General features: G+C 47.5%; 1 protein-coding gene across 9 annotated transcripts in view; it reads left to right on the forward strand.

The window, feature by feature from the left end:
- Positions 1 to 23,765, forward strand: part of NOD1 (nucleotide binding oligomerization domain containing 1) — a 93,715-nt gene that overhangs the window by 64,950 nt on the left and 5,000 nt on the right. For 7 of the 9 annotated variants that reach the window (XM_086693355.1, XM_086693345.1, XM_086693335.1 and 4 more), the window contains 6 exons: positions 24 to 107; positions 961 to 1,044; positions 4,866 to 4,949; positions 5,838 to 5,921; positions 8,247 to 8,330; positions 15,839 to 15,922. In XM_086693355.1, the coding sequence (XP_086549481.1) occupies positions 24 to 107; positions 961 to 1,044; positions 4,866 to 4,949; positions 5,838 to 5,921; positions 8,247 to 8,330; positions 15,839 to 15,922 (504 nt within the window). Of the gene's footprint in view, positions 1 to 23; positions 108 to 960; positions 1,045 to 1,643; positions 2,729 to 4,865; positions 4,950 to 5,837; positions 5,922 to 8,246; positions 8,331 to 15,838; positions 15,923 to 23,765 lie in introns of those variants that run through there. The other 2 variants (XM_086693379.1, XM_086693383.1) reach the window with 2 other exon arrangements.

A 23,765-nucleotide genomic window follows, 5' to 3' on the forward strand; every position in this document is an offset into this window, starting at 1 on the left:
TCACGCTGTGCTCTCTCTCCAAGCCTGTATAACAACCAGATCACCGATGTCGGAGCCCGGTACATCGCCAGAATCCTGGACGAGTGCAAGGGCCTCACGCACTTGAAGTGAGTGGGCTGGGTGTGGCGGCTTATTCGGGAGCCCCTGTGGGTCACCCCTTCATCATTCAGACACAGAATATAAGTCACCAGAAGGTGCACTCGCCCTAAAGCCTTCCGCTTGCCCCAGGCCAAGTGAGTCAAATTGAGAGACCTGTGTGTGGGAAGGAGAGCTGACGGGGGGGGGGGGGGGGGGGGGGGGGGGGGGATCGTGCCCTGAGGGTGAGGCAGGGCCACCTGCCTTGGGGGGAAATCTTGGCAAGGGAGCTGTGTGGGGCCTCTTCTAATAAATCACTGATCCCATTTGTGACGGCTCCACCCTCACGACCGAATCACCTCCAAGGGCCTTGCCTCCTAATCCCATCACTTTAGGGGTTAGGATTTGAGAAAATGGATTTGGGGGGGGGGGGGGAACACAGCCATTCAGACCTAGCACCCACCTGGTTGCAAGCAGGGGCTTGATCCTTGGTCCCGTCACAGAAATGCTCTGCCAAAGGTGACGGAGCGCCAGGCCCGGAGGAGCCCCTGGAACGGCACTGGGGCCGGGAACACACACAGGCTGGCCACTTGCACTTGAACGGGGCGCCTCCCTGGCCTGCTGATGGAAACAAGTGACGTTTAAAGGCAGTTATTTACGGGTCCCTAAGTTTCGGCAGAGACCGCGACCACCTCCTGGAGAGGAATCCGGCGGCTCTCCTTAGGGCTTTGGGTCCTTCCTCGAGAGGAAGCCCAGGGCATGGGTGCCGCGGGTCCCAGGGCAAAGCCCACACCTCCCAAGAGGGGCCCCGCGCTGGGGACGCGGGTGCCGACGGCGGAGTCCCCTCACAGCTGGGAGCTGACGTGCGCACGGCTCTCTCTGCAGACTGGGGGAGAACAAAATAACGAGTGAAGGAGGAAAGTGTCTCGCCCTGGCTGTGAAGAAGAGCAAGTCCATCTTTGAAGTTGGGTGAGTAGAGGCAGAGGCACCTGAGCCTGTCCTGGGCGCGAGAGCGCCGGCTGTGGGGAGGCCGCAGAGGGCATCCTCCCTGGCGCCCTCTGGCTTCTGCATGGGGACCGGGAACCGTTTGGGGAAGTCAGCTGTGCAGACTTTTATTTCATTGCTGCACAAGTCTGTGATGGCCACCAGCAAACGGAGGGGGTGCCGTTCTAGCCCGAGGTGGTAAGCTTCTGCGGGCCGATGTTCTTCATCTTGGGAAGGCGTTTTAAGAAGATTTATGATTTTAGAGAGAGCGAGTGAGCATGTGTGGGAGTGGAGGAGGGGCAGAGAGGGAGGAGGACAGAGGATCCCAGGCAGGCTCTGTGCGGATGGCAGAGAGCCCGATGTGGGGCTTGAACTCATGAACCGTGAGATCATGACCCGAGCTGAAGTCTGACGCTTAAGCGACTGAGACACCCAGGTGCCCCCGGGGGCTTGTTGTGTTTTGTTTTGTTTATTGCGTAGTCGTGCGGCCATCACCCCCATCCATCTCCAGAACCCTTTCCATCTTGCAAAAAAGCGACTCTCTACCCGTTAGACGATAATTCCCCCTTCTCCCTTCCTCCCAGCCCCTGGCCACCACCCTTCTGCTACCTGTCCCTGTGAATTTGACTGCCGTGAGTACGTCACCTAAGTGGAGTCATACAGCATGTGTCGCTTTGTCACTGGCTTCCTTCACTCAGCCCAGGGTCCTCGAGGTTCATCTGTGTTGTAGCATGTGTTGGAATTTCCTTCCTTTTTAAGGCTGAGTAGCGGTTCATTGGATATATCTTGTCCATTCATCTGGGCACTTGGGTGGCTTCCACATTTTAGCGACCGTGAACAGTGCTGCTATGAACGTGGGCGTTCAAATGTCTCATCGATTTCTGGGGGCTGTGTCCCCAGAAGTGGAATTTTTGGATCGGCTGGTCATTCTATTTTAAGATAGTTTTTTTTAATGTTTATTTTTAAGATAGGGAGTGCGTGAGCACAAGTTGGGGAGGGGCAGAGAGAGAGGGAGACACAGAATCGGAAACAGGCTCCAGGCTCTGAGCTGTCAGCACAGAGCCCGACGCGGGGCTCGAACTCATGGACTGTGAGATCATGACCTGAGCCGAAGTCGGACGCTTAACCGACTGAGCCACCCAGGCGCCCCTGGTCATTCTATTTTAAAATAATTTTTTTTAATGTTTATTTTTAAGATAGGGAGTGCGTGAGCACAAGTTGGGGAGGGGCAGAGAGAGAGGGAGACACAGAATCGGAAACAGGCTCCAGGCTCTGAGCTGTCAGCACAGAGCCCGACGCAGGGCTCGAACTCACGGACCATGGGATCATGACCTGAGCTGAAGCTGGATGCTTAACTGACTGAGCCACCCAGGAGCCCCTGGTGATTCTGTCTTTAATTTTGTGAGGGCCCACCACACTGTTTCCCACCAGCAGTGCATCCAGGTTTTCCGTGCCCTCCCCTCCCCATCTCTTGTCATTTTCTGCTCTTTTTGATGGTAACCACCCTAACAGGGACGAGGTGGTATCTCATTATGGTTTGGACTCCAGAGGCTTTTTAAAAAAGCTTTTTATAGCGTTATAATTTTTACCTGATTACAAAAGAAACACCGATAACTTTATCTGGAAACTGTGACGAATACAAAAAAGATAATAAATATCATCTCGGAAATATTGTCAACACCTGAGGTCGGTTAAGCTTTCGTGTTCTCTCATGCAGCGTGTGCTCGCCACTGGTTTTTTTTTAATCTAGTAGAGGGGCGCCTGGGTGGCTCAGTCGGTTGGGCGGCCGACTTCAGCTCAGGTCATAATCTCACGGTCCGTGAGTTCGAGCCCCACGTCAGGCTCTGTGCTGACAGCTTGGACCCTGGAGCCTGTTTCGGATTCTGTGTCTCCCTCTCTCTCTGGCCCTCCCCCATTCACACTCTGTCTCTCTCTGTCTCAAAAATAAATAAACGTTAAAAAAAAATTTTTTTTTAAACTCTAGTAGAGGTCAGGCTATATGTACAGAATTTTATTCCTTTTCACTTAATCTCATGAGTAGTTTTCCCCTTCATTAAAAATTTGATATCGTTCAATTGTATAGTACACGTACTTTTTTTTTTTTTTTGTAGTTTCAAGTTTTTATTTAAATTCCAGTTAGTTAACATATAGTATAATATTAGTTTCAGGAGTAGAATTTAGAGAGTCATTGCTTACATATAACACCCAGTGCTCATTACAGCCAGTGCCTATTTTATTTTATATTTATTAAATTTAATTTTGAGGGAGCGAGGCGGGGAGGGGCAGAGAGAGGGAGACACAGAATCCCAAGCAGGCTCTGTACTGTAAGCGGCAGAGCCCGGCGTGGGGCTGGAACCCACAAACTGTGAGATCATGACCTGAGCTGAAACCAAGAGTTGGACGCTTAACCGTCTGAGCCACCTCTGACTTCCTCTGACTTAGTTCGCTCAGCATAATACAATCTAACTCCGTCCACATTGGTGGAAGTGGCAAGATTTAGTCTTTTGAATGGCCGAGTAATATTCCGTTGTCTATATCTATCACATTTGCTTTATGCATTCATCCGTCGATGGACATTGGGACTCTTTCCATGCTTTGGCTATTGTTGATAGTGCTGCTATAAACATGGGGGTGCCTGTGCCCTCTCAAATCTGTATTTTTGTACTCTTTGGGTAAATACCTAGTAGTGCAATTGCTGGATTATAGGATAATTCTATTTTTACCTTTTTGAGGAACCTCCATACTGTTTTCCACAGTGGCTGCACCAGTTGGCGTGTTAAGAGGTTCCCCTTTCCTCCACCTCCTCCTGTACACATACTCTCTGTACAAAATACTGAGAATTCATTCCAGGGCTTTAGCGTCCCCAGGAGGGATGGTGGCAGGGCACGGGGCATGGTGCCCAGGCAGCCCCAGGTCCGCTGTGCATGGGCTGGGCAGGCAGTGCCCTCAGCCTAATAACAATAGCTGTCGCCTGCCATAGGCCAGGTGCTGTTCTAAGGGCTTTGCATATGTTAACTAACTTAATCCTCGTAATGACTCTAGGGGGAATTTTCTTATTAGCCCCATTTTACTGATGAGGAGACAAAGATCCAAGAGCTTATATCATTCACCCAAGTGAACCTTAAATCCAGATAAAAATCCAGTTAAAACGGGAGGCCAGCGGTGTGGCTCTGGAGCCCAGCATCCTGCCGCGCAGACCCTCGCAGGTTATCCGCTGTGGGGAAGGAGGGGGCGAGGCTTCATTATTGCAGCTCCCCCCTAGACCACATCGGCCCGCCAGCACGCTGTAGTAGGGGCCTCTTCCGGAAAAGCAGCGTTGCTGGTGGTGTTTCCAAGGGTGCTTCCTGATCTTTGCTTCCTGGAAGACTGACTGTGTCTTCACCAATGTCTCGCGCCCCGGCACCGAGCCAAATGGATGCTGGAGTTGGCAATTCCACAGGCCTCCTGTTTAGGCTTCTGCAAACCTGTCTCCTCCTCGAGGGGCATCTGGGACTGCCTTGTGCTCAGACACCTCCCCCCCCCCCAACGCCTCTTGGAAAGCCCAGCGGCGTGAACTTAGTCTCTAATTGTGCAACTATCTGATGGGCTTCTGTTCCCGAGGCTTCTGCTGCTCTTACCCTTACATTTCCCTTTGAATTGGAAACCGAGAGCAGCTCACTAAGGGGCTGGTGTGGGAATCTGCTCCAGGCCACGGCTCCAGGGACAGAGGACAGACATCTGCTGGTGAGTGTCCCGTGGGCTCGGCCACCAGCAGAAAGTGAGTGGTGAGCGCAGGCTAACGTTCACCGTCTTGCCTCTGCCCTCAGGATGTGGGGCAACAGAATCGGTGACGAAGGAGCAAAGGCCTTTGCAGAGGCTCTGAGGAACCACCCCAGCCTGACCAACCTGAGGTAAGCGCTGCCTTCCAAGACCCGCTGTCCCCAGGGTCCAACCTGGTCACTCGGTTGTACCTCGTGGTTGCCAGGGAGGAGCCGAAGGGACGCGGGTGGTTGGCTTTCCTAAGAGAGAAGGTATTTGCGTGTGCGTGTGTGGGATTTTTTAAAGAACATCTTTATTGACACGTAAGAGGCATTACTGTTCGTCGTTCAGCTTGGTGACTTGACGAATGTACACACCAGGGTAACCACCACCCGGATTAAGACCTAGGCCATTGCCACGGCGGGGAAGAGACCTCTCAGCAGTCTGCCCAGGTCCCTTGGGAGTTGGAAGTGGGGTGGAATTCTTAAGTCCAGACAAAACTGGGTGGAAGGGATGCCATCCGTTCCACATTCACAGGACGGTGCTGAGACAGAGGGGGACCCTTCATCTCGGTAAAGACCTCCTCCTCCCTGGCCTTCCTGGAGGCCTCGGGCCAAACCTCGGAGACTTGGGCATCTCCGTGTTGCTCGGGTCCTTCCTAACACTGAAAGAGAGTCCAACATAGTGGGGGCAGTAGCAGACTTTCTTCTTTATGAGAACAGAGGAAACTTCTCCGGGTCTCATCGATGGGCACCTGGAGAACGTCAGCCACCTGAAGCAGAGCCCCCCCCCCGTGTGCCTGTGACCAGGTCTCACTGGTGTTCCATGTCCTGTCTGGACTCTCCTTGACACATCTGTGCCTGTCCTGATGCTCGGGGAGTATGCTCTGGAACAACAGCAGGCAAGGCTGAGCACTTCTGCTTCCTGCCTCAAGTCAGGAGCCACCTCCCAGCAGCATCTTCCGGGTGTTTCGGTCACTGAAGCCAAAGCCAAGTGTAGACGTGTCTCTGATAATTGACCCCAAGTGTTTTCCTTCCTAGTCTTGCATTCAACGGCATCTCTACGGAGGGTGGAAAGAGCCTCGCCCAGGCCCTGCAGTGGAACACCTCTCTGAGAATATTCTGGTAATGAGCAAAGCCATTTTGAGAGGCTGGGTCTCAGGGACTCTTCCAGAGACTGCACAGCCTGGAATCCTAACTGAAAAGCCGCCTTTTAATTGAAAAGGCTCTAGGCCTTTCCTCAGGGTTGGGTTGATAGTTTTAATTTCTTCCTGGAATAGAAAGCAGCCATTCCTAGAAGCACAGACAGGTGTACAGAAGGGGGACGGGGACCCCAGGAGCATGGGTTCCACCTTAGCCGCCTTTGCCAGCCTCAGCCTCAGGAAAACCCGAAGGCTGGCCATTCTGTCAGGATGACGCTTAGGAGACCCTCAGATACGCCTTGCAGAGTCCAACCTTCATGCACTTGGCTCAAACTTTTCTCCCTACCTCCTCTTAAACTGCCTTCTTCATGCTGCTTCCTCCTTCCCCAGCAGCCACATCACGATTTGGCCTTCAGGTCCCAGCCCACCTGTCACCTCTCCCCAGAAGCCCATGTTCCTCACCCCTCTTCGTACTCATTTAGTGTATGCTGCCTTCTGACAGTGCTTTTTTTTTTGGTTTTGGTTTCCTTTTTCTCATTTGCTCTATTTCAATTTTATTTCTTTGTACTTTCTCTACTTGCCTTCCAAGGGAGGGAGCTATCAGCGAAGTTGGTTAAGCACGACAGTGTCATCATCTTGAGAGTTCTGATACTAGACCTGCTGGCCATTAGATGTATTTTCAATGGTTTTCCTCTAAACAAAATCCTTAAAAATGTTTTTAAAAGAAATAGCTAAAAAAAAAAAAAAAAAACCTGTAAGAAACTCGAAAAGTCGGAAGGGAAAGTACTTCCTCCCTTGTGTTTCCCAGATAGAACCTTTCTCTTCTAGCCTCCTAGCACTTGAATGCATGCTTGTATGTATATCGCTTTTCTTACAACATGGAATAGCATTTAGCAAATGACTTTAAAAAACATCTCAACCGTGTAGTGTCTGCATTTTACATGTCCTCTTATGTCAGGATTTCTCCGTCTCGACACTATTGACATTTTGGTCCAAATCATCTTTCTTGTAAGAGGCTGTCCTGTTCAGTATAGGATGTTTCACAGGATCCCAGGCATCTACCCATTAGCAGTACGTCCCCCCCCCCTCCCCCGACAATTGTGATGATCAAAAATGTCTCCAGATGTTGACAAATGTCCCCTGGAGGGGAAAGCACCCAGCTGAGAACCACTACTCTACACAGATAGTAAGAATGCCAATACCCAGCATTTCTCGAGGGCTGATGGTACAGCATGCATTATTCTCTGCCTTTTATACGTGTTGACTCACAGCCACCCCATAATGTCTGTACCATGACTGTTCACCCTTATTTCTCTGGTGAGAAAACCCAGGCCCAGAGAAGTTAAGCCACCCACCTGAGGTTGTCGTGCCAGTAGGCGACACACGCCCGGCATGTCTGGCTCCGGAGCACTCTTAAATAGCGTCATCTTCTGCCTCATTCTCTCTACCCCACGTTCCCTCGAAGGGCTGCACAGCGTCCCATTGAATGGGTGTTTGCAGTTTAGTTTCCCAGAAGCCTCTGCCGATGCTTACATGTGTTCACATTTCACAGTATAAGCGTGTAACGCGGCGATCGGTACTGCATGTGTAGATCCTTGTGCGTACATCTTTGCACACGGAAGTGTGATCGTTGACTCAAAGTATAACACATTTAAAATTCAGCTAGATGCTACGAAATTGCCCTTTGAGGAACGATTGTTTAATGTTCTATGTCATTCTTTTTCCTTATTTATTCTTTCATCCACTGGCGTGACAGGGTCCAATCCTGTTTACAGCCGGGAGCTTCTAGTCCTGAGTGCTTTATCCAGACCACTGCTGCTTTTAGGAACAACTAAGAGGCTTCCTGAACCTTGACTCACTGAACTTGGGTCCTTCGCAACTGGCCTCAGAGCAAAGCGTTGAGCACATTTTAACGTGCAGTTGGCAGGCTTTTCTAGGTCTTCATATGACAGACTTTTTGGTAACGTGCTGTCAGGGGTGTTCAGGGAGACTTGGGGGAAGTGGGCCTTAGCCCCTAGCTTCTGTGAGAACGGAGGGCGCAGCAAAGATGGGCAGGGAACGTGGGCTCCTCTGTGGCAGCAGGACTAAGGAGTAGGAGCTTGGGGACAGGATTTGCACTAGAAATGAGCCTTATTTATTGTCTCTGGGGCTCAGAGGCTGGGGTTGGGGCCTGTCTGTTTGCTCAGTTCAGCAAGCGATTAGCAGCATGAGCTGGAGAGATCTGGGCTGGGATCCCACTTCTGAGAACTCATTTAAAAATGTGTGCCAGGTAGGGCTCTCCTGAGTAAACACTTGCTTTCTTTTCTAGGCTCACCAAAAATGAACTCGATGATGAAGTGGCAGAGAGCTTGGCAGAGATGCTGAAAGTCAACCAGACGTTGAAACATTTATGGTAACTCAGAGAACCTCAGAATTTCAGGCTGTGCTACTTTTATTTATTATTTACTTTTCAAGTTTTTTTTTCAATTTTTACTCTAGTTAGCATACAGTGCAGTATTGGTTTCAGGAGCAGAATTCAGTGATTCATCACATGCAACACCCAATGCTCATTGCAACAAATGCCCTCCTTAATGCCCATCACCCATGTGGCCCATCTCCCACCCGCCTCCCTCCATCAACCCTCAGTTTGTTCTCTATGCTGAAGAGTCTCTTCTGTCTTACTTACCTCTTTCTTTTCCCCCCTCCCATATGTTCATCTGTTTTGTTTCCTTTTTTTTCTTTTTGAGTCCTTTTCTTCCTTCCTTCCTTCCTTCCTTCCTTCCTTCCATCCATCCATCCATCCATCCATCCACCTTCAAGTTAGTTAACATACAGTATAGTCTTGGCTTCAGGAGTAGAACCCAGTGATTCATCTCTTGTATATGACACCCAGTGCTCATCCCAACAACTGCCCTCCTCAATGCCTGTCACCCATTTAATCCACCTCCCAACCCCACCCCTTCCAGCAATCCTCAGTTTGTTCTCTGTATTTAAGGGTCTCTTATGGTTTGCCTTCCTCTCTGTTTTTATCTTATTTTTCCCTTCCCTTCCCCTATGTTCATCTGGTGTGTTTCTTAAATTCCACATATGACTGAAATCGTATATGTCTTTCTCTGACTGACTGATTTTGCTTAGCATAATACCCTCCAGTTCCATCCACATTGTTATAAATGTCAAGATTCATTCTTTTTCATTGCCGAGTAGTATTCCATTTTATGTTTGTACATCTTCTTTATGCATTCATCAGTCAATGGACATTTGGGTTCTTTCCATAATTTGGCTATTGTTGATAGCATTGCTATAAACATTGGGGTGCGTGTGCCCCTTTGAATCAGCATTTTTGTAGCCTTTGGGTAAATTCCTAGTAATGCAATTGCTGTGTTGTAGAGTAGTTCTATTTTTCATTTTTTGAGGAATCTTCACACTGTTTTCCAGAGTGGCTGTAGCAGTTTGCATTCCCACCAGCAGTGCAAAAGTGTTCCATTTTCTCCAACCTCTGTTGTTTTCTGAGTTGTTCATTTTAGCCACTCTGACTGGTGTGAGATAATATCTCATTGTGGTTGTGACTTGTATTTCCCTGATGATGAATGATGTTGAGCATCTTTTCATGTGTCTGTTAGCCCTCCAGATGTCTTTGAAAAAGTGTCTGGGGGCGCCTGGGTGGCGCAGTCGGTTAAGCGTCCGACTTCAGCCAGGTCACGATCTCGCGGTCTGTGAGTTCGAGCCCCGCGTCAGGCTCTGGGCTGATGGCTCAGAGCCTGGAGCCTGTTTCCGATTCTGTGTCTCCCTCTCTCTCTGACCTTCCCCCGTTTATGCTCTGTCTCTCTCTGTCCCAAAAATAAATAAACGTTGAAAAAAAAATTTTTTTTAAAATAAAAAAAAAAGAAAAAGTGTCTGTTCATGTCTTTTGCCCATTTCTTCACTGGATTATTTGTTTTTCATGTGTTGAGTTTGATAAGTTCTTTATAGAGTTTGGATACTAACCCCTTATCTGATATGTCATTTGCAAATATCTTCTATTGGTTGCCTTTTAGTTTTGCTGATTCTTTCCTTTGCTGTGGAGAAGGTTTTTATCTTAATGAGGTCCTAATAGTTCATTTTTGCTTTCAATTCCCTTGCCTCCAGAGACATGTTAAGTAAGAAGTTCCTGCAGCCAAGATCAAAGAGGTTGCTGCCTGTTTTCTCCTGTAGGATTCTGATGGTTTCCTGTCTCACATTCAGGTCCTTTATCCATTTTGAGTTTATTTTTGTGAATGGTGTAAGAAAGTGGTCTAGCTTCATTCTTCTGCATGTTGCTGTCCAGTTCTCCCAGCACCGTTTGCTAAGGAGACTATCTTTTTTCCATTGGATGTTCTTCCCTGATTGTCGAAGATTAGTTGGCCATATATTTGTCAGTCCATTTCTGGGTTCTCTATTCTATTCCATTGATCTGTGGTCTGTTTTTATGCCAATACCATACTGTCTTGATGCTTACACCTTTGTAGTAAAAGTTAAAGTCTGTGTTTGTGATGCCTCAGCTTTGGTTTTCTTTCTTCAACATTACTTCGGCTATTCGAGGTCTTGTGTGGTTCCACACAAATGATAGGATTGTTTGTTCTAGTTCTGTGAAGAATGCTGGTGCTATTTTGATAGAGATTGCATTGAATGTGTAGACCGGTTTGGGTGGTATTGACATGTTAACATGAGCATGGAATGTTTTTCCATTTCTTTGTGTCTTCTTCACTTTCTTTCATAAGCTTTCGGTAGTTTTCAGTATGCAGATCTTTTACCTCTTTGGTTAGGTTTATTCCTAGGTATTTATGGTTTTTGGTGCAGTTGTAAATGGGATCCATTCCTTGCTTCCTCTTTCTGTTGCTTCATTATTGGTGTATAGAAATGCAGCCGATTTCTGTACATTGATTTTATATCCTGTGACTTTGCTGAATTCCTGTATCAGCTCTAGCAGTTTTTTGGTGGAGTCTTTTGGATTTTCCAGGTAAAGTATCATGTCGTCTGCAAAGAGTGAACGTTTGACTTCTTTGCCAATTTGGATGCCTTTTATTTCATTTTGGCTGATTGCTGAGACTAGGACTTCCAACACTATGTTGAACAACAGTAGTGAGAGTGGACACCCCTGTCATGTTCCTGATCTCAGGGGGAAAGCTCTTTTTCCCCATTGAGAATGATATTAGCTGTGGGCCTTTCATATATGGCTTTTATGATGTTAATGTATGTTCCTTCTATCTCAACTTGCTTGAGGGTTTTTATCAAGAAAGGGTGCTGTATTTTGTCAAATGCTTTTCTCCATCTATTGACAGGATCATAGGGTTCTTATCCTCTCTTTTATTAACGTGGTGTATCACATTGATTGACTTGCGAGTACTGAACCAGCCCTGCAGCCCAGGAATGAATCCCACTTGATCATGGTGAATAATTCTTTTAATGTACTGTTGAATTTGATTTGCTAGTATCTTATTGAGAATTTTTGCATCTAGTTTCATGAGGGATTTTGGCCTGTAATTCTCCTGTTCTACTTTTGAAAAATATTTTTTGAGATGGGGTGCCTGGCTGGCACTGTTGATAGAGCATGCGACTCTTGATCTTGGCTTTGTAAGTGTGAGCCCTGTGTTAGGTATAGAGATTATTTAAAAAGAAAATCTTAAGGGGCGCCTGGGTGGCTCAGTCAGGTAAGCGACTGACTCTGGCTCAGGTCATGATCTCACAGTTCATGGCTTTGAGCCCGACGTCGGGCTCTGTACTGACAGCTCGGAGCTTGGAGCCTGCCTTCGGATTCTGTGTGTCTCTCTCTGCCCCTCCCCTGCTTATCCTCTCTCTCTCTCTCTCTCTCTCTCTCAAAAATAAATATTTTTTAAAAATTAAAAAATGAAATCTTAAATGCAAAAACATTTTTTGAGGGGTGCCTGGGTGGCTCAGTCGGTTGAGCACCCGACTCTTGATTTCAGCTCCGGTCATGATCTCCCAATTTTTGTGAGATCGAGCCCCATGTTGGGCTCTGTGCTGTCACATGGAGCCTGCTTGGGTTCTCTCCCTCTCTCTCTGCCCCTCCCTAGCTCATGCTTGCGTGTGTGCACGCATGTGCTGTCTCAGTAATATATTTCTCTCTCTTTAGTATGTTTTAAAGTCTACTTATTTTTGAGAGAGAACGTGTGAGTGAGAGTGGGGGAGGGGCAGAAAGCGACAGGGACAGAAGATCTGAAGTGGACTTTGAGCCCAACGCGGGGCTCAAACTCAGGAACCATAAGATCATGACCTGAGCCAAAGTCAGATGCTTAACCAAGTGAGCCATCCACATGCCCCAAGAGAAGATATTTTGTAAGATAAAATGGACGTGCATAAAATTCACCCTTTAAAAATGTACAGGTCAGGGGCCCCTGGCTGGCTTGGTCAGTGGAGTCTATGACTCTCAATCTCCAGGTTTGGAAGTTCCGGTCCCACGCTGGGTGTAGAGATTACTTAAAAAAATAAAATCTTAAAAAGACAATAAAATGTATAGGTCAGTGGTTTTTAGCGTATTCACAAAGTTGTGCAACCATCACCACGATCTAGTTGTAGGACAGTTTTACCTCCCCACCGCCCCCACTGGAATATACCAGTGTGCATTAAGCCTCCCCATCCTTCTCCCCCAGTCCTTAATCTACTTTTTGTCTCTGTGGATTCGCCTGTTCTGGGCATTTCCTAGAAATGGAATCCTACAATGTGTGACTCGTTGTCTGTGTTCTTTCACTTACGTGGGTTTTCAAGGCCCATCTACATCCTAGAACGTGTCAGAACTTCATTGCGCCGTAGGGCTGATACTCCGTTATATGGATATTCCACATTTTGTCTGTTCATCAGCTGGTAGACATTTGGGTTGTTTCTACTTTTTGGTTGTTGTGAATAACGTTACCTTTTCGATTGTTGTGAATAATGATGCCTTTGACATTCGTGTGCATGTCCGCGTGTGGACATACGTCTTCATTTCTCTTGGGTATATGCTTAGGAATAGAATTGCCGGGGCAAATGGCCACTCTGTTCTGAACTTTTTGAGGAACTGCCGAAGTGTTTTCCAGAGTGGCTGCTCTACTTTAGGTTCCCGCCAGTCACGTAGGAAGGCTCCCATTTCTCCACATCCTTACCAGCACTCGTTAGTGTCTATCTTTTCGAATCTTGCCATCCTAGTGGGTGTGGAGTGGTGTCTTATTGTGGTTTTGATTTTCATTTCCACTAACTAATTTTGATTTGCATGCCCACTAACATTGGGCATCTTTTTGTGTGTCTCTCTTGGAGAAATGTCTCCACATCCTTTGCCCATTTTAAATTTTGTTTGCCATTTTTTTTTTTAAGGTTTAGAGAGGGAGGGCGGGAAGCGAGCAGGTGCACGCATGCGAGCAAAGGAAGGGCAGAGACTCCTAAGCAGGCACTGTCAGCGCAGAGCCCGAAACAGGGCTCGAACCCACAAACCTTGAGATCATGACCTGAGCCAAAATCAAGAGTCAGACGCTTAACCATCCGACCACCCTGGGTTATCTGCCTTTTTATTGCTGAATTATTGGAGCTCTTTATACATCCTGCATACTAGACATTTACTAGATACATGATTTGCATGTATTTCCTCTGTGGGGTTTTCCACTTTCTTGTTAGTGACCTTTAAAGCACAAACACTGTTCATTTTGATGGAAGTCCAATTTATTTTTTCTTTGGTTGTTTGTGCTTTAGATACTTTACTGAGAAACTGTTGCGTAATCCAAGGTCACAAAGATTGACACCTAAGATTTCCTTTAAGTGTTATAGTTTTGCTCTTGCATTGAGGTCTTTGATCCTAAACGCTAATTTCTGGAGCTAATTGTTGTGTGTGATATGAGGCAAAGGGTCCAAACTCCTTGTTTGGCATGTCCCACTGTTCCAGCACCGCTTGTTGAAGAGACTGTCTTTCCCTGTTAAATGGCCCTGACGCTTTTGCCAAAACTCAATTGACCATAAATGTATGGGTGTATTTCTGGACATTCTATTCTAGTTCATTGATCCGTTTGTTTGTCTTTATGCCAGGATCACACTGTCCTGATTGTTCTAACTGTGCAGTAAGTTTTGAAATCAGGAAGGGTGAGTCTCCCAACTCTGTCCTCCTTTCTCAAGGTTGTTTGGGCTATTCTGGGTCCCTTGTGCTTGTGTATGAGTTTTATTTTTATTTTTATTTTATTTTTTTATTAAAAATTTTTTTTTAAGTTTTATTTATTTTTGAGACAGGGAGAGACAGAGCATGAATGGGGGAGGGGCAGAGAGAGAGCGAGACACAGCATCGGAAACAGGCTCCAGGCTCTGAGCCATCAGCCCAGACCCCGACGTGGGGCTTGAACTCACGGACCGAGAGATTATGACCTGAGCTGAAGTTGGACGCTTAACCGACTGAGCCACCCAGGCACGCCTCTGTATGAGTTTTAGATAACCTTGTTAATTTCTGCAAAACAGCCAGACTGTGCTACTTTTATGTCTGTTTTGCTGTTGTTTTCCTGGCCTGTAGACTTTCTTTTATCTCTTTCCCTTGGGGCCCGGCCTGGAGGGAGAACAGAGCTAGAACAGGGCTAGAGAGCGAGTCTTGGCTGATGGGTGGTGCACAGATCACACTGGCCCTTGTCTTCAAAGGTGGCCCCAGGGGACAGGTGCGCCTGAGCACTGCCATACTCATTGGCTCCCTTCCTGCCCGGCCTCTTGCCAGGTCTTGGCTGGAAGCAGCTCACCCAGCAAAGTGTAGGTGGTGGTGGTGGTGGCAATCGTGAAGGAGGGGATTAGGAAGCAGCAGAGTTTGGCTGAATGCACGATTCTCTGCTCACTTCTAGGTTCTATCTTTGCTCCTCTTGCAAAAATGTCCGAGTTACATTGTGGTCGTTCTTACCAGGGAGTCATCACCTCTGCCACTGAGCCCAGGCGCCCCCCTTTGGGGCATGTGGCTGGGAGATTGGGGCCCCTCCACAGCACAGCCACAGTCCCGTGTGCTCGGGCAGTAATGGTGACAGGTGCTCCCTGCCATCGGGTGCTGTGGCAGAGACCGTGAGGACTACTTCCTACATATACATCCTCCCACTGAAACCTTGGTTAGTCCCATTTTACAGATCAGGCAACCGAAGCATAGATAGCGTAAGCTTATTTCTTCAAGGATCTGTGGCTGAGAAGTAGGGGGTGGAGGGTGTGTGTGTAGGAGGGGAGCTTTGAACCACTGCACTGACTGCCTCTTCATGGGGTCGGCCCCTTCTCGCCTAATTTCTATAATCTCATCAATCATGACGGGGCAACCCTGTCTTCCTGGTGGGGCTGCGTTCTTGGGTCAGTGGCCAGGATTTCTTAGGGTCAAGTTGAGCAGTAGGCTTTTATTCTACCACTAGCCAGGAGTGAGGAGTGGGCCTGTGATGAAGCAGAGACACCTCAGTGCCTTGGGTGAATTTCTTGGGTGTATTTCTTGGGTCGGAAGCATAGCTGCTCAGGGGAGCACTTCAGAGATCGCCCGGGCTCCCCAGCTCTATTGGACACCTTGGTTTCATTTGGATCACTGCAACTAGACATAATGGGGTGCACCCTCAGAGGACCCATTATCGAGGCTTTCCCACTGGGACCCACGAGTGGAAGCAGGAGAATCGTCCTCTTCCCTCCCTGCAGGAAAAAATGGGAAAAATGCCGACACATACATATCTGGGTTCGTGTATTAAATTATCTACGTGTGAGTGCACAGATCTATTAGGCTCACTCTAGAAATGTACCAAAAAAATTAAACGTCTTAAAACATGCCCTGTAGATCTGATCTGGACAGCCTCAGCCAGATTAAACATCACGTGGACACAGCGCTTCCCCGGACCCCGTCTCGTGCCCACCATGCCCTTACCCGCTCCTTAACGGAGGGGGCAGATTTCATCCAGTATCGTGTATCTGATACAAGATATGTTCTTCTTTCAGGCTTATCCAGAACCAGATCACGGCCAAGGGGATTGCCCAGCTGGCAGACGCATTACAGAGGAACACTGGCATAATGGAGATTTGGTAAGACACATGCGCCAGTCGTAGTAATGAGAACAGTGACTGTCTACTCAGCACCCTGACTGGGCGCCAGGCACAATTTAGAGCCTGTGCCACTTATTCCTCATGTTTCCAGTAGTCCCGGAAAGCAGGCTGGTAGTGTTTCCACTTCACAGAGGCAGAAACTGAGCCCAGAGCAGTGAGGGAATACTTGCCCAAGGTGCCACCTAAGAGGAGAAGCTGGAATCTGGTCCAGGCTGCCTGACTCTGTGGCCTGGGGCTCCCCTCGTAGGTGCCCTGCCCTCCTCTACCTCCCCGCTATGCACGGGGCAGATGGCCCAGGAAAGGGATCCTGCTGAGAGTGAATCACTCGGGGACTCAGGAGGCTGAGATGTGGATGGGGTAGCTGGCGTTCGGGGCCCCTTCTTCTCCTTTTCTGGGCTTTGCCGGGCTTGAGGAGACACTTCCCTGCTGGATTTGCTCCGACTTGTGCTCTTTCTTCCCATTTCTGCTTGGAGGAGGTGTTATGCTAGTGGGAGGGAGCTGGATTGTTTTGCTTCTACAACACCGAGCCCCACTCCACTTCGTTACTGCCTCATAAGACCCATACATCGTCCCCCCGAAGTGGGTCCCGGCCTGTGGACTGTGTGGGCAGGGTAGGGGGAGTTCCCATCAGTGACAGGTGCGGCAGCGGCCTGGGTGCTGGGGATGTGGCGGTTAGGCGGACAGAAAGGGTCCTGATGGCTTGAGAGCACTGGCTCACCGGGGCTGCGGACAGGGGGCCCTGAGCAGGCTCCCGGCGCTCTGGAGTGTGCCGTGAGCCTCAGCCTGACACAGCCCTGCAGCGTGACCATGTGGGGCACCTAGCGGGGTGGGGGGCACAGCCACATTTCCCTTGAGGACACGGGCCACAGGAGGGGTTCACGCTCTCCCCGTGGCTTCCCTGAGGTCCAAGGAGCAGCCTCCCCGTGAACTCAAACCCTCAGCTCAAGGGGTAGTTACTCATCAACTACCTCATTTCGTCCTGCCGGGGGAGAATTTCCCAGCCGAAAAAAAAGTACATCGAGGTAGAGCTCCTTGACCTGGGCTCCCAGCACAGCGTTTTTTAAACTTTGCTTTGGAACTTGTTAGTGCATCATAAAATCAGTTGGGCGGGTTGCAACCAGCACATTATTTGGAAAACAAGGTCGAGCAGAACACCAAAAGTCACCGTGCACAGCACGAAGTATTATTTTAGAATCTTGGGTCAGATGTGGGTACGTGTGCCTGCGTGGATGCTGGTTCAAGACGTAAAATGTAATTCTCGTTTGGGTCGTGCTTGAAAAAACATTTGGAAGACGCTGTCCTAGAGGGGAGAGCCCAGCTCCAGCAAGGCTGACGGAGGACGCTGGGGCTTGGGTGCGTGTGACCCTGTGCCCACTCCTGAGTCCGCAAGGCATGTGGGAGCTGTTGGAACTCTGGTTTGCATTAATCGCCAGCCCCCCTCCTGCCCGTGGTCCCTTCCCTAGAAGCACGTCAATTCTTGCTGACTCTGTGGTTCGAGAACAGCGGGCAGAGGGGGAGGAGGGGGCAGGCCAGGCTGCAGAAGTTTGCAGACAACAGTTGGCCTCTGCTTTTCTCGGTGGCTGATTAGGACAGTTGTAAGAACACGTAGCTGCTTTAACTCTGTCCGGCTTGAAAAATGTGCATTTGTTGCCTTGGAAGGACCACTGTTCCTATACAAGGAACTACGTGTGCAGGGCCAGATGTCTTTAGCTTGAAGGTGTGCTACCCAGGGCCTAGAGGCGTGTGTGTGTGAGTGATGTCATGGAACCAGGCTTAGTGACGTCCTGTCGCGTCGGCCCTGTCCAGGGCTGTGGGGATGAGGGAGCAGCTCTGTCCGCAGTCACCAGGGGCACAGGGACTCATTGTTCGTGCTGACATTGATTTCTACCTCATCCCTGTCCCATGAAAACTTGCGGTCTGATGCCCCAAGTGAGTTCTGCTTCAGAGACAGGAGGCAGGGTGAACAATGCCCTGACATTGCGTGGCATCTATCATACCGCTGGAGTAGCTTCCTGGGAGGCTGTCTGCTCCAGACTGTGAGCTCTTTGAGGGTGGAGCCTGGGTCATGGTGTTTAAAAAAAAAAAAAAAGTCAAGTGAGTAAAGGTGAAGGTCTGATGGGCTTTAGCAAGCAGTTCCTGAGTTGGGCGGCATTCCTTCCAGAAAGTAGAGGGGAGCTCTGCTGAGCCAAACAGGAGAAAGGTTCTTAAAGGCAGAGGACATCAATAAGGAAGAATTTATTAGCAGGGAGTACATCGTTGTAAGCAAGGTTGCCCTCCTAGGGGGAGCAGGAAGGTCTGACAGTAAATTTCCTAGTGTTGACCAGGAAATTCTATGCTGACTGATTAAAGGCTGCATTCATTCCTAGGGTGTTAAAATTAGGTTGGAGTTAGGTTAGGTATTAACTGGTTACCGATTTGGGGCCTTAACCTAAGCGATGCTATTTTGGGCCTGTGTGTGTGACAGTGGTCCCCGGGGTGCCCAGTCGGTTAAGTGTCCAACTTCGGCTCAGGTCATGATCTTGCAGTTCATGAGTTCGAGCCCCCGTCAGGCTCTGTGCTGACAGCCGGGAGCCTGGAGCCTGCTTCAGGTTCTGTGTCTCCCTCTCTCTCTGACCCTCCCCCGTTCATGCTCTCTCTCTGTCTCAAAAATAAACAAACATGAAAAAAAAATTTTTTTTAAACCCAAAAAACAAAACAGTGGTCCCCTTTCGGACCGGCCTCTCCACTTCGCTGAGAGCTGTGATCAAACTTTAGGGCATTAGCGCCCCTCTCAGCTACTGCTCTGTAGTTCTCGAAGCCTTTGTTGATCCTGTGCGTGGCATTCTCAGGTCCTGATGTTTTCGCTTTGTCTCTGTGACAGTCACAGGTTACGAGCTCAGGTTTACATTCTGTTAAGTCACTTTGTCCTCTTTGTACCTTTTTGGATGGTCCAGTCTGAGGGAGACCATTTGCTTAGCGGTTGGTGGCCTCAAACATGCATTTAAAGCATTTAAGAAAATATAACGCACCAGGGTGATTCTTATGATTATGATAAGCAGGGTCCTCCCCAATGTTTGCAGGGTACTTTGAAGCCCTGGTCTCCAAGACCCAATGCCATCAAAATCAGACAAATCAAAGAAAGACCCTGTGGAAGGAGTCATCTTCTTAAGGCAAGCGCCTTGTTTTGGGCTATGATGTAATCGAGTTTCAACTTTCCCAGGAGTGTAATCCAGGTGGCACCTCCTTGCTCAGCTAAACGATAATCAAGGGCTATTCTATTCTATTCTCAAGAACAACACTGGCCAGAGAGTCTAGGGATCATTGTTGGGCAGTTGTTGCAAGAATTTCAAGAATTAAGAAGTTCCTGTTCATAGCTCCGTTTGTATTTATCCCTAAACAGAGAAGTAGGGGTCTGCCAAACAGAGTCCTGAATCATGAAAGCTTCCTGGGAGGTCCTTTCCAACTCATGGTGTAAATTCACAGGAGTTGACCAATGATAAAAGTTAGATTTTCTCCCGGCCTGAAATAAAAGGTTGCTCCAAAGTCCAGAGGGTGGCCTGGGAAATAAAGATAAGGGCATTACCTTTCCTAGCCGATGCCAGGGTGAAGGAAAGAGGAGAAAGCGTGTCATGTTCAGTTCATGTATGAAGCCTTGATCAGGTATCTTGAGCAGAAGCCGTCTACCTTGGGGGCGGCTGTTTCTTTTCCTTGTCAGTTTGATTTGTGGGTCTCCAGCGTCTGCATGGGACCAGGGCTCAGGAGGAGCCCTCTTGAGCCATGTGACATGTACCCCAGGCTCAGTGCCTTCTGATTGTGCAGCACTGTCCGTGGTCAGGAGTGCTTTGTAAGGTCCTTTCCAATGGGGCTCAAGAGCTGTTTTTCTCTGGTGATGTTTCCAAAATACCTAATCACCACCAGGCTCTAGACTGTGACCAACAGGACCCTTTTAATTGGGATCCCAGATGCCTTTTTTTTTTTTTTTAATGTTTGTTTATTTTTGAGAGAGAGAGAGACCCAGAATTCGAAGCAGGTGCCGAGCTGTGAGCACAGAGCCTGACACAGGGCTCGAACCCACAAATCGCGAGATCATGACCTAAGCCGAAGTCAGACGCTTAACTGACTGATCCACCCAGGTGCCCCTATATTTTAATTTTTTAACCTCCATGCCCAACCTGGGGCTTGAACTTACAACCCTGAGATCAAGAGTCGCATGGTCTATTGATTGAGCCAGCCAGGCGCCCCTAGATTGGTGAATTTACGAATACATTTCATAGTTAGAAATGTGTTTTTTCATGGTACAAGAGCACAAAACAGGTTTTGCTAACATGTGCAAATCTGTTGCACACAGAGAAACTAAAGAGAAAAGTGGATAAACCTATGTTAATACTTAGTGTTTTCTTATTTGGAAGTGATCTAGATTTTCAGTGGATTTACCTTACCATGTAACTTAGCAAAACTTTAACGTTTTGGGTTACCACCAAAAAAGAATTTGGAAGCTATTTATCTTATTTACATCTTATCTTATTTACATCTATTTAATTTACTTGTTCTTAACAATTATATGTGGAGTACCCATAAAACTTCATAGGCAAACTCAACCATTATTCTGTTTAGTTTTTTTTTTTTTTTTCTGACAGATTTTGCAACAGAGATATCATGAAACTAATCTGACTTTCAGTAAACAAAAGCAGAATAAAAGTTTCATATTTAATGCTCCAGGGGCACCTGGGTGGCTCAGTTGGTTAAGTGGCCAACTTTAGCTCAGGTCATGATCTCGCAGTTTGTGGGTTCAGGCCCCATGTTAGGCTCTGTGCTGACAGCTCAGAGCCTGGAGCCTGCTTCAGATTCTGTGTCTCCCTCTCTCTCTGCCCCTTCCCTGCTTCAGCTCTGTCTCTCTCTCTCAAAAATAAACAAACATTAGAAAAAAAAGATAAACATTAGAAAAAAAAACTTTTTTAAATGCTGGTAACTCTAAAGACAGGTCTATTTTAATTAAACCAATAACCTTAAATTAGCTTTAACACCAAATATTTTCCCAGCTCACTTTAACCCAAATGTTTTTTCTGTCTAGCTTTCTGAGTTTTAGAATGCCCCATCCTTACTGGCGCTTCCCTTCAAACCATACCATCCAGAGGTAGAGAAAATATCACACATTTACAACATACACGGACACACATACAAATACACAGAACAGATGCAAACAAATTCTTATGGCTTTCAGATTTACTAATGTTTGTAGACAGATGATGGGCCCAATTTCCAAGTACGTCCCTCTCTCTCTTTTTGATGAACAACTTCCCTCTAAAGTTTGCATTTCAAAGAAGGGCTCTTAGGTGCTAGAGAAGATGGGGGTAGAAAATTTATAGAGAACGTATCTAAGCTTTGTCCGAGGTGATTTGGAGCATTATCTGCCTGTTACCAGAGGTGCTGGAGTCTGGGCACAAGATCCCTGTTAGCAATTTGTATGTTACTTTATTTTTTATGTTTGTTTATTTTTGAGAGAGAGAGAGACAGAGCATGAGTTGGGGAGGAGTGGAGAGAGAGGGAGACACAGAATCCAAAGCAGGGTCCAGGCTCTGAGCTGTCAGCACAGAGCCCGATGCGGGGCTCAGACCCACAAACTGTGAGATCATGACCTGAGCCGAAGTCGGACGCTTGACAGACTGAGCCACCCAGGTGCCCCAGCAGTTTGTATTTTAAGAAGACCTCTGTGTTTACATTTCAAAGACCTATTAAGGGACAGAGAAAGAATGCAAAGACTTCTTTTTTTCTACCTTTTTTTTTTTGTGCTAGTAACATTCTTCACTTTTGAAAACATGGAGGGGTTATTGGGCATATATCTATTATTCAAATGTTTCTTTTTTAATTTTTAAAAAAATGTTTACTTATTTATTTTGAGAAAGAAAGAGAGCAAGTGAGCAGGGGAGGGGCAGAGAGAGAGGGAGGGAGGGACAGAGAGTCCCAAGCAGTCTCTCCACCCTGTCAGCAAGGATCCCGACTCCGGACTCAATCCCATGAACAGTGAGATGATGACCTGAGCCGAAATCCAGAGTCAGTCGCTTAACCTATTAAGCCACCTAGGTGCCCCTATTATTCAAATGTTTCTAGGAAGCTGAATTAATTGTTCTGTTGGGTGATAGAACACAGGGCAACATATCAAGAAATTCAAAGTGATATGGGTGAAGTCTTAAGTCTCAACAGCTTGGGTCCTGAATGGTGAATAATGTTCTGGAAACTGGTAGGGCAATATTTTCAATATGGGCCTGAATATTATTTCTGCCTACACGCAGCATTTAAAGAGAGAATACATGAGTACTTGGTTATAATTAAATAAAATGCTTGATTCATCTGGGAAAAAATGTACTCTTTGTTCCTTAAGTACATGGCAATTTTGTCCCAATATCCTGACTGTTGATGATGTCCACAAAAATTTTGAGAGGAACCAGAGAGGTTTGGAGATTGGTAAAGATAGGTGGGTTTTGATTTGTTTGCGGAGTTGCACGTCTGGTTTTGTAGAGATTTGTAAGACAAAGATGATTCCAGCCTGAATATCAAGAGACAGGCCCACTTTTTTAACTAAATTTGCTTCTTTTTTTAAAAATTATTTTTATATATTTTTTGAGGGAGAGGGAGGGAGACAGCGAACCAGGAAGGGGTAGGGAGAGAGAGAATCCCAAGCAGGCTCTGTGCTGTAAGCACAGAGTCCGATGTGGGGCTTGAACTCACAAACTGTGAGATCATGACCTGAGCTGAAACCAAGAACTGACTGAGCCACCCCGGTGCCCCTAAATTTGCTTCTATATATCAGGGGGATTAATGGGAATGAACAGAATGGTACAAAGCATTTTAACAAAAAGCCTTCTTCACGGTTACACACGTCAACCTTGGCTTCTATTAGCCTCTGAACACCAACCTTCCTCTGATCATTTGTCAGAAGGCCAAGCAGAAATGTTATTGGTCATCTCTTTCCTCTGTGAAGGGGAGGTGGGTGAATAGTCAAATCTTTTTAATGTTTCTCTAAATTTGGTAGGATCTTCTGAAAGTGGAGGAAAAGGGCTTTATAGAAGATTTCCTGCCATTTGGGGGGCATGCATTGGGGCAGGAGACATCTGCAAAGGCAATTGTCCAAAAAAGTCTAAGGCCGACAGAGGTCGATTACGGTAAACCAAGCCCTCCTGTGTCGTCCTAGGTGCTTGGTGCTTCTGTTAAAGTCACTTTCTGGCTTTCAGCATTTACTGAAAGAGTAAATATAAAGAGTAGCCTTTATACTTTGAGCCTAGAGGTCAGGCTGGATGTTAAGAGGGGAGTTTTCATCGGAGGTGGACACTTATCTGTCTTAAGTCTAATTTTTGTTCTTTTATGTTGTCAAGGGAATCCCTAAGGCTAGCCGTTCTAAGATAACTGAGAGCTTTTTATAAAGAATTTTTTTTTTTTTTCCAATAGCCAATTTAAACGATCTGGTACCTGGCCATTGACAAATAGGATGTTACTAATTTCAGTAGCGACTCAAAACCATAAGCGGCTTAACGGAAAACTCCAAAGAGGTGTGTCCCAGAGGGGCAGAGACGAGGCAGCCCCCGTGACCCAAAAGTTTACTTCCAGGACCAGGCTGAGAAAGCAGACAGCTTCATTGTGCCGGCCGGAAGAGTGAGGTCACGTGTGCTGTGTCTCCCGTCTCCCCAGAATGTGAGACACTTCCAGGCTCATCTGGGACAGGCAGACGCTAATGGAGTGGCATTTCCCAGCACTTTACAAGCAAGCGGTTGAGGCAACAGAGGCCCTTATGGGCTTGGACCTCTCCTGACACTTTCTTGGGAGGCGGCACGGCCCCGACAGAGCACGC

The sequence above is a fragment of the Puma concolor genome, chromosome A2 (genome assembly GCF_028749965.1).
Source record: "Puma concolor isolate L17-30 chromosome A2, mPumCon1.1.hap2, whole genome shotgun sequence".
Taxonomy (NCBI): domain Eukaryota; kingdom Metazoa; phylum Chordata; class Mammalia; order Carnivora; family Felidae; genus Puma; species Puma concolor.